At 47.5% G+C, this 10,930-nt stretch overlaps 1 protein-coding gene across 3 annotated transcripts in view; it reads left to right on the top strand.

The window, feature by feature from the left end:
- Window positions 1-1,013: 1,013 nt before the first annotated feature.
- The window catches only part of TTYH3 (tweety family member 3), a 79,458-nt gene continuing 69,541 nt past the window's right edge, over window positions 1,014-10,930 (top strand). Inside the window, exon 1 of one of the 3 annotated variants that reach the window (XM_040574903.1) lies at window positions 1,014-1,326. In XM_040574903.1, coding sequence (XP_040430837.1) covers window positions 1,204-1,326 — 123 coding nt within the window. In that variant the 5' untranslated portion in view covers window positions 1,014-1,203. The remainder of the gene's footprint in view (window positions 1,327-10,930) is intronic. The other 2 variants (XM_040574902.1, XM_040574904.1) reach the window with 2 other exon arrangements.

The raw sequence follows: 10,930 nt of genomic DNA, 5'->3' as shown, positions 1-10,930 counted from the left end.
AAATCAGCAGGTGAAGTGCGCTGCCTCAGAGCTGTGACGGGGAGAATGTGGTTCATATAACCGTATGGAGAGAGCTGGACTGCAGCACGTACTTACAGCAAGAATGAAAATACTGGATCATTTCCTTTTAAAAGAAAACAAATATTTTTATACCTTTCGGTCATAATAGGAACAATGCAATCTTTGTAACAAAGCGAATGAGTTTGTGATTGCTGCTGCTTACTGTTATTTTTTTGTTGTTTTACAAAGCTCTCCTCAGGTTATCCAGAGTGTTTATTTACTTACTAGTTCCCAACACCTCCCCCCAAGAGGGTGTGCACGTATTTTTTTAACTTTAATACTGCAAATAGTTTTGTTCTGTTCGGAAAATATATGAAAATACTTTCTCGTCTGGTTGGTGTGTAGTCCTTGGGAAAGCCATAATGTCTAAAGGGCTCTGGGGAGAGCACGTCGGCTCTGTTGCGTTGTGCACGACTCTGTTGTGTTGTGCAGGAAGCGACTGTTATCGCTTACATACCTGGGTGTTGAATTCATGGCTGATTTATGTGGTCATCCAGCCCCACTGCTACCTCCACATCCCATGGAAGCTAATGAAGCAACATAATTGGCTTTGGGTCAGGGGCTGGAAGAGGCCAAGCCTTTGTCTGAAGAGAGAAGGGTGAAAATTAAGAGAGGCTGAGTGCCTAATGGCTGCGTGGATTGGGCACGTTTGGAACTGTCGCGAAGAGCTTTTAGCCACGTCTGTACCTCAAAAAACTTGCCCTGATTTGGGGGGAAAAGCACAAACACGTGAAGCGAGCAGCAGGGGCCCCGCGCTCCCCTCAGCGCCCCCCAGGCCTCCGGGGTCCGGGGGCTCCGTGAGGGGCTGCGGGCAGAGCCGGGCTTCCCCGGGCGCTGCTGGGGGGGGGGGGGGGGGAACTCCCCCTTTCCTCAGCCGGCCTTGGGGTTCCCGGCCTCGGCGTTTTGGGGGGGGTCCTGGGCCGGGAACGGGGCGGAGCGCGGCGGTGCCAATGGGAGCGGGCGGGCGGCGCCAGGCGCGGAGGCGGCGGAGCCTCCTCGGCGAACAAAGAGGGAGCGAGCCCGGAGCCGGCCATGAGGGGCCGCCGGCCGGCGGGGAGCGGGTGAAGAGAGGGGCTCCATGGCCGGCGGGTCGGGGTGACGAGAGGTCGGTGAGGGGAGGCTGAGGCTGAGGCGAGGCGAGGCATGGCGGGCGTCAGCTACTCGCCGCCCTGGTGGGTGAGCCTGCTGCACCGCCTGCCGCACCTCAGCCTGCGCTGGGAGCTCACCTCCGCCGATTTTCGCCCGCACGACGCCGAGTACCAGCAGGTGAGGGTCCCCTCGGGGGGCTGGGGGTGTTGGGGGGCCAGGAGGAGGAAGGAGGGGGCGCCGTGCTGGCGGTGGGCTGCGGGCTGCGCGCCTGGGGGCTGCTTCCCCTTCACCCCGCCGGCTCGGGGCAGCTCCTGCCGGCCTTGCTCGGAGCCCGAATTCCTCTGGGAGAGGTAAAAACGAGCCGAAAGGGGAGGCAGGGGAGCCCCGCAGGCAGCCCTGGCCCGGGTGGGGGCCCGGTGGAAAGCAGCTGCCTGAAAGGGGGAGAGCCACGGGAAGATCCAGTGCACGGCGCGATGCTCGTAGAGCGCTTGGGTGCTGCTGCTTTTATTTTTCTCTTCTTTTTTTTTTTTTGTGCTGTGTGCCGTGTTTGGTTGGTTAGCCACGTAATTAAAATGATTACGGAGGGAATCTGTTTGCTCCAACAGCTGTGTGCTCTGCTGTCGTCTTGGAGCAGAGCTGCAGTGGCTCTGCTGCCTTGCTTTGCCATGGGCTCTGGGTTTGGGAACACCATTTTGCTTTTCGGAACACGCTTGCAGTGTCCTATGCGTGCAGCCTCCTACTGCACACGCCAGGGGAAAGGCTGGGGTGGCTAAACAGCTCTTGTTCATCCCAGAAGTATAAGGGGTTGGCAATACTGTACAAAGCAGTATGCTTTGGCTTCTTGTTGTAAAGAGAAGAACAGTTCTGTGGGCTGAAGCTAGAGCAAAACATGAGGGAGGTGTTTGAAGAGCTATGGGTAGATGCTAAGAAGCCTCTTTAAACCAATAAACAAGACAGACTTTTGACCCAACTCAAGTATTTGGGGCTTCAATGTATTAATTCGCTTTAGTTCCCATGGCTTAGCAGAGTTCAAGATGGCCACACACAGATGTAACACAGCACAGCAGCTTAGCTGGATTTCCATGACCTCAGAGGGTAGCTGCCTTTTCAACAGGGGACACGAGATGCTGAAGAGCAGAAGTTCAGAGTTCATGGAAGGATGTTCCTGGGAGCGTATTGTCACGAAGTGAGCGCTAGCTGACCTTTGAATGGACAGCCGATGCACCGGTTTTCACTCAAATTGCTTAAAAAGGTTTCTCACAGCAATCTGGGGTTGTGTGCATTTCTCAGGTAATCTTTCTACTGTAATCACATTCAGGCTTCTGCTGCTCCCCTCCTCTGTGTTTGCTTCCCCTTCCATGATGACATTAAGGACTTCTCGCACAGCAGTGGATGGCCTCTTAAGTCTTAACATCAGCTCGGAAGAAAATGTCTTATCAAATCCCAAACCGACCGTCTGGATTACTGAAGCGCCTGTCTTCAAGAGAGTGATTTGAATAGCAGCTTTACTGATTTCAGTGTCGGTGAGGGATAGCAAATAGGCTCCAGTAATGCAGGCGGTGTTATCTGTGTTGTTGGTTATATAACGAAGCTGCTGTGGCTCTGCAAGTTGGCCCTGGAGTTTGTAGCCACATAGATTAATTCTAATGCAGTGAAACTTATTCCAGGAGTGGGAACTGTAATGCTAGATGTTCTCTTGTGCTTTAAATTGTTCTGAATTCTAGCTTTTTCCATTAGCTTTGTTATGAATTTGCAGCTCTTGCTGTGTTTGCAGCCTATGCTGGCACAGTTTCCCTGTTTCTTTAGGCACATTTCATGTTTAGGAGCCAAAATTATATAAAGTCCTGAAAATAACAGTCAATTTTTTGATTTAAATCCTGTTTATTGTTCTTTTCTTTGGAAGTCTCCTGAGGTGGCACAAATTGTGCGTGTATTTGTTTTCTGTTCCATTCGTGGTTGATGCCCTCGTTCTGTAGTATAAACTGTTAAACTGCACGCTGGATCTGAGGTCAATGGGGGATGCTAGCCGGGGGTGTATGGGAATGGGAAAGGACAGAGCGTCCCTAGCTGCAGTAAGGAAGGATTGCCTTTCCTGAAGTGAAAATACCTTCAAGTTTCCATGACTTCAAGACATAGGATAGTTAGGCTGTTGTCATAAAGAGGCAGACAGTAGGGCACAGCGTCCGTTCTCGCTCTGATTTGTTATGAGGAAGGAAGCAACATGTGCCTTCTGATTCTTCACCGGTTCTCTGGAAAAGAGAATAAAACGTGAAAAATAAAATGCGAGATACAACGGCTTGGATTTGATTGCTGTAATGTCACTTGTTGAAGTGCCACGTGCTCCTGCAGGTGAGGAGCCTGCTGATATAACAGCCTTTCCACCTCTACCTATTGAGGATTACTGTAATGCGCAAGTCTCCATTCCACTGAAGCAGCAGACAAGCCATTGTCCCCTGAAACCTCTCTGGAGCACGTGTAGCTCTCAGATAAGCACGTAGTGCCTGCCTTTCAAGTCCAGGTCTTTGTTGCGTCTTCTGGGACCCTGGATGGTGGGGCGCATCTGTAAGGATGTAGATCTAACAGCCAGTTGTACTGCTTTGCCCCACTGACTGTGTGCATTGGGGGCTTCCTCCTTTTGTCTGAGAGCTTAAGATATGCCTGGGGTGATGCTGTGCCAAGGGCTGAGATCAGTGCAGCTGCAGGCTTTGGCCACGTACCTTCTTCACCTGAGTCAGTCTCCGAAATGCTCTCTCTCCTGGTATTATTTACTTATCTTCTCCCGCCGCGTATCATGTTGCGTTAGGCTAGAACACCGTGTGCAAGTGTGAAGGAGCAGAACAGATCCTCCCATCAGGACTAGATTGTTTAAAAATGTATGTGCATGTCCTTCAGATGCTCCACTTCAGTCACGACAGTCTGCAGACGTCAGTACAGCTCGCTGTTTCATTCTGGGGAGAAGGAAGCTTCAGCCTAGCCTGAGCTGGGGTTGTGATCGCTCTTCTCCAGGGGCTGGCGTACTGGCAAGTCCCTTCAGAACTGCCTCCAAGTCCTGGTTTCCACGTTCTACTTAAGGACATGCTCCATCGAGCCATCCCTGTAGAGGATCTTATCAGACCAGTTCTTTGCCCCATCTTTCCATGAATCATTGGGACTGAAGATATCTCGATATGAACAGTTTTGTTCTGGCTGTATTCTCATCTGAGTCATACTGCAGTGCTCTGCAAAGCCTTTTCATTGTGTAGTGAGTCACAAACTCTGGAGTGAAGGGAATGTAAAAAATGGAGCAAAGCCTGTGTTCCTCCTGACAGCATGATGGTAATACCAGTTCTGGTTTCTGTGCCTTTTGCTGCTGAACAGATAATGATGATCGCAACGCTATTGTCCACTTTCTGATTAGCTGAATTGGAAAGTTAAGATGGTCCTGAGACTGCTGGCGTCACTCACTTAATCTACTTAGTAGAATAAATTCTTCTACTTGTGATTTATTTAGTTGCATGGCACTGAATTCACTTCAATTCTGTGCGTAGAGTTGGTTAAGAGCCTTGAGGTAGCGTGGAGGTCACGGGCTGGAAAGAAGTAGAAAAGCTGAATAGCTTTTTAATACGGTACAACAATAGGTAATGGGATATCTGATTGAGACAGGGTGTCTTTGGTACCAACAGAAGAGGAACCTAAAACACTTCATTGTTAGCTCTTAAGTCTCACTGGGTGCTGAGAAGTGTATTAAACAGTGAAGATGAAAAGCGGCTGCAAAAAGCTAAGCTACGGAGTACCTTGACTTGAATTTCTGCTTTTTTTTTTTTTTTTTAAATTGCTGCAAAATGGCAAAGTTGACTTGAATCCGTGTAAACACGGGTTGTGTGAAACGGGCTAGAATAAAGCAAAATGCTCCAGCACATCTTTGAAATTCTTCCCTTGTATCACACCAGTGCTTTTTCTGCTAAAACTGCAAATGCACAGACAGTAGGTGCAATGGCAACTGTATGTGCTGGGGAAAAAAAAGACGAGCTGATTGATTCCTGCCAATTAAGATGCAGAGCCACACTAAAGGAAGCAGAGATAAGAAGAGGGGTATGCTCTGGTCCTTGGTTTTGAGATGGTCTCTCTAGTGTTGTCACCCAGGAGTTTCTTTTCATACATCTGTCAGCGCTTTTGTGTTGTAATACTGTTTTTCTCCTAATATATGTGTGCCAAGGGGAATCCAGCAGTGAAAGGTGCTGTGTAAGCCCAACGATGCTTCCTTTTTTTTGGCTTGCAGGCTCTAATCCGAGGCATGTGTGTTTGAACCTGTAGGCAAAGGTTCAGCGTAGAATTAATTCTGTCAGGTACTTGCTGGCGCTGCGAGGCTGTTTCCCTCCACATAACAGCTAATGTCGTCTTTGGAAGTATTTCTTGGCTGGAGAAACATGATGAGGCCTAAACTGCCAAAAAACTTGGATTAGAGAGATTGTTTTAGAACTTCCTCTACTGTACTGGCGTCTTATTTCAATTTTGAAACCAAGAGTCTTTCTGTAAATTGGAAACATGTGTATTAGTCAAGTTGGATGACGTGTTCTTGTCTCGTTGGCTCGAAGTCAGGGGGTAATGTGCCTTTCTTAAAGGGGGTTAGACTGAAGCTTTCTTTCAAGAACAGATGGACCACTTCCAAGAGCTCTCCTGCTGTAGCATTAGTTTGTTCGTATTTCCAGAAAGGTTAGGTGACCCTGGTTAGTAGAATCCAGCGTTTTCTAATTAAATTGAAGTTGTTTTTAGGTTTTTAAGAACTGATGGTAAATCCCCGCTTCCCTTTTCTCATCAGTCTTGGTTGCACAAGTAACTATGTAATAATACCTCGCACCAGCAAATCGGTGCTGGAGCCCGAATCCGCTGCTCTGTTTGATCTGGAAGATCATCTACTGGGGAACTGCAGCGTAATGAATAACCAAAAAATGTACAACTAAGACAATTTTTGATGGTTGATTTACCAAAGCAAGACATAGAAGAGTTTCTGTATACCATCCATCGAGTCGTGCAGCAGCATGTGGTATACAGACAAGAAAAAAGTCAACCTCTGCCAGCTTTCTGTCTGCAGCCTTACTTTTTTTTGCTGACCTGTGCTGTGCTGCTACATTTCAGATGGTCTCCTGAGAGCTGACAGTTTCTGGAAACCCTGGCTGTATGTTACCGTACTCTAGTCAGAAGAGCAACTGCTCTGAACGGATGGTTTTAACAAACCAAAGTACGCACAGAGGGGTAAAAAGTGACTTGGAGAAACGTGAAATGCATTGCAGGGGAAGGAGACGCGAGTGTGCAAAGACATGAACTACGCTCACTTTGGGTACAATCCTAAAGGTATGAATCCTGTGCAGAGAAGATGCTTTTACCAGGCCTGCATGTGGCTTGGAATAGAACCAGGTGGTGGACAGCCACTGGCATCGTGGTGCTTCTGCTGAAACCAGCTGTCCTCTTGAAAATCCTCTCTTTTTCTACAAGAGTACAGCAGCTACATTTCCTGATTGGGTTTTAAGCACTACCAAAGTAAGTCTTGGGGGATGCATCCACCTCCTTTGAGTGCTGCCAATGTATTGCACTTACCTGTATGCACGCAGGTGCTTATTGGTTAGCAGCAGAGGTTCAAGAACCTTGGGTTTTGCTTTTGCTTTGGAAAAGGAGTGTAAACAGGAACTGAAAATGTAGATGAGGTTCTCTGACGTTGTTTGCCACCAGAATGATATGGCTGCTTAGGAAGCTCATCTTGGTATCTAGCTACAAAGCCTGCTCACTGGTGTTCTGGAGAAAAGGACCAAGCAAAATCAGTTGTCTTGCTTCATCTTTCCCTTTTTTTCATTGATTCTTAATACCTTTTTGAGGGAGGAGAATCCATGCTTTTCAGGTTAACAAAAAGCCTTTGTTTAAATGTTCATCCGATAAAATGAGCAGTGCTTCAAGCAGACATTGGTGCGGAGTTTATTGCTTCTTATTTTTCATTATTAGAGAAAGTGAGAAGTTCTTGCCCAGAATATATCTCATTGGGCATGACTCTGGCAACTAAGGGTGGGAAGTCAGGTGCTTTCCTCTGACTTAATCCCAGGGCTTTGAATGTGGGCTAAGGGAGCTGTGCACAACTCTTCTTGAGATCTGCCTTGCTTGTATTTTGGGATTAGATGTATTTTTGAACACGTAAACAAAAATCTGTCTGTTGAGAATGAAACTCAAAAGATTTGGGGCCTTTGTCACGTCAGGTTTCTTGACATAGTGACTTTTAGACGTTTGGAGGGACAGGCATCCTCAAATCCCCGGCATATCTTTCCCCCTCTTTTCTGCCTTTTTCTTCAGGACAAGGCTAAATTTACACATCTTTCCCTGCAGTTCCCACCCACCTGCACACATGCTGGTGGAAAGGGTGAAACCCAGAATCGCCGCTCTATGCTTTGGGTGTTGATACGGTAAGACGGTGTCGTGGCAGAGCACGTGTGGTCAGCTCTTTGTGAATCTCCTGCAGGACACCTCTGTACCTCTGATCAGAGCCCTGAAGACTTAAGCCACGTTGGTTAACGCTTCTCCTGAAGTCATTCTTCTATGAGCAAGCACTGAGTAAGATGGTGCTCACTCTCAGTTTCTGGGATGTGGAGGGCTATCACCTCATTCGTAGCTAAGCTCTTGATGGCTGTCACTTCTCTGGTTTCTGTTTTCTCTTTTAGTAGTAAGCTTTCTACCGGTTACGTTGAGATTTCCCATTCCCCTTGAGTGGGTAGGAGAACTTGGCTTGTTTTCAGCTGAATGTAGTTCCCATAGCTGGGGGAAGGGACGTGATGTCTGGGAATTTCTTTGCTCTGAGATTCAGACAGCACTCGAGTAACTTTGGAATATATCAGGATTGCCTTCTGGACTGAACTTTCTAAACTAATTCCCGCTTTTGAGACTTGAATAGGACTCAAAATACTCAGGGACATATTGACATGCTGGAGAGTTGTCTCAAATAATTAAACAAAAACCAATAACCCTGCTTCCCTCTCAGCAAGGCTGTCTGCACTTTCTAGTATGTCATCCTACTAGTTCTTTGTTTTGGAAGACGATGATTAACAAGACAGGTGAACTAACGTCGAGGAAGATCAAGGTCACGCAAGACTTTCAGTCCTGGGGACACACTTGGATGACAGTCTAAAAAAAGAAAAAAGTCATCTCTGTTAGAAATCTTGCTTTTTTCTACTCTTCAGGGAGCAGCTGAGATAATTCATTGTATTACAGTAGTGGAAAAACAAGGAGTTGGTTGCATTTATCCCCAAACTAGCAATAACCTTTGCTGCACGGTGAAGGGGTCTGCAGCTATCTCGTGAATGGTCATAGCAAGGGCAGTGTCATGCTGGTGCCTTTTCCTTTTTTATTGGATAAACGGGGAAAGAGCAAAACTCAGCACACTTTAACGCTGCGAAGTCTTTAATTTCAAATTTGTCTCTTTTTTTTTCTTTAGATTTCTGAGTAATGAGCCTCTTGTAGTTTTTCAGTCTGATCCCATAATTGTAAGCGTTAGGATTTGGTAAGCCACAAATGTACATGCTCTTGTAAAGTAGTCATTTGTGTGCTATTCCCTTGCCAAAAGGGGGGGAAAAAAAAAAGCTAGCCTGCGATGAATGGACACAACAGTTGGTGTAACTCAGTCACCATAACTTGTATTCATGCCTTTCTCTAAGCACTTGGAGATGCTGGTAACATTTAGAATAACTTGCTTTTGTGTGATTATCAGGTTGTTAGCTTTAGCAGGTGTAATGGGGGCCAGACTTCTAGTTATCATTTGAACAAGTAAATGCCTTTTTTTGTCAAGAGGAAGAGCAGCATTGAAGCCAGCTGGGAGACGGAGCTGCCCCCCTTGCCCCCTTCCCTCTAACTGGAGCTGCACCCTCAGGTTGCGATCTCCGATCTCCTTGGGTCGTGCGAAAGGCGTTTTCTGGCTGATGCGCCTCAGAATGGTGCCCCACGTGTATCACCATGAAAGTGCTTTGCCGTGTGAAGTTAGGGATGAAAGATACTGCTAATCAGTGCTAACAATGCCAGGCTTATTCCTGGAGAAAGCGAACCTGGAATGTGGGGAATGGATGTTTCACAAACGTGTAACACATTCAGATGTGTTGTTATGCCAGAGTTGGTGCCTGTGCACGGGCACCCTTTTCAGCCTATAAAGCGCCGCTGTTCATGCGGAGAATTTAAACAAGCCTCCTATTCAATGCTGAAATTCAAAATAACTCCAAAATCCAAATGGAGGCACTTCACTCGCATAATAGTGTCTGTTACAAGAGGACTCAGTGTGGCAGATGATGTAATGCCCCTTCAGATAAGGTCCAAGCTAGGGGAGAGGAAGAGGGAGCCTGTTACAAATATTGGTAATGGCAGCAAAATTGTCCATAGGGTGTTAATTAGCAAACTTGAATAATCCCAAAGTTGGTTGGGTTATAACTGTACGTGTGAAACAAAAATGACCGATTGCTTGCTGCTGTCTGTTTTCTCTGATAATTATAATTGCTTTAGTGTTGAATGGCAGATTTCTGAGTAACGTAGCGGGCAGAGTGTGACCGCACCGTACTTTGTGCTCTTTTCTTGGGGTAAAATCCCTACAGTGCAGCAGATCTCTTGAGTTCCTGTGGGGCTCGGCCACAGCTGATGACCTGGGGTAGTTTGGACACAGGCTGCAGCTGCTGGGATTTCTTCATTCTGCTAAGGAGGTGCTTCCTGTCTCATTGCTGAACTTGTAATGCCTTCTTCTCTCTATGCTTGTGATGAGTTGTCCTGTACTTATTTCCTTAATTTTAGGAACAGCCCCTGTGTTGCGGCCTCCCTGGAAGTGCCTCTGTGCTCTCGGGGCGCAGGCAGAGGGGCGGAATGGGGCCGCTGTCTCGTGTAGCCCCCACCTCCCCTCCCCTGTTTTACAGTATTCACTCCAGGAAATGCTGAGAAAGTTGAGAGTAATGGAATTCATGAAATTCAAGCTGTGCTTCAATGGAAACGTGTTTTCAATTTCTGCCTCCTTGGGAGCCTGGGACTGAACTGCAATTGTTAGGGCCGGGGGGGCTGGGGCCTGGATGAATGGGAGCGGCAGAGTCGGTGCTCCGCGGTCTCTTGTGCAGGATCTGGCTGCTCCTCTGCATTCAGAGGCTGGTGTGTGCTTCGTGACCGCTTCAGGAAGCGTTTTTGCATTCAGCTGTCCAAAAGGCCCGGGTGTTTTCCTGCTGGGTTGGCTCTGGCTGCCGGCATCTGAATGGCAGCAACGTGCTGGAGTGGGACGTGGTAGGGAAGCGCCAGCCGGGGTCGGGCTTTTCCCCCTTCTGCTCTTGTTCTTTGAGTGTCTTGCTGCTGATTAAGGGTGAAAATTATAATGTTGGCTTGAAAGCCTTTGGTAAAACTCATTAATTCGTTCCTTCTTTAATCAGACACCTAGCCGTGGGCTTGTAATTACCAGAGCCTAGGAACGTTTGCAGTTGCAACAAGCTATGCTACATCAATTGCAGGCGCTGTGCATTTTTGGTCAATGTGTACTGGGTGAGCTCTTGGTATGGTTTTCAGTAGGGACCATGGATGGGTGTAGTGATAGGGGAGATGGCTGGGAGTGCTTGGTGGCTGACCTGGCCAAATCGTGCCTCATGGTGCTGAGCAGAGTGTATATTTCCTGGGGAGTGCAACCAGGTAAATTTGAAGCAACGACAGGAGGGGGAATCAAATCAAAACCAATGCAAACATTTCTTAAAACTCTAGCTCCTTTTTGGAGTTGGACTTTTGCAATAAGAACGTAACTCACAGTTGCTGGCTTTGC

Source organism: Cygnus olor, chromosome 15 (genome assembly GCF_009769625.2).
Source record: "Cygnus olor isolate bCygOlo1 chromosome 15, bCygOlo1.pri.v2, whole genome shotgun sequence".
Taxonomy (NCBI): Eukaryota; Metazoa; Chordata; class Aves; order Anseriformes; family Anatidae; genus Cygnus; species Cygnus olor.
Note: the sequence above shows the minus strand (reverse complement) of the source record. Positions and strands in the feature narration are given on the sequence as shown.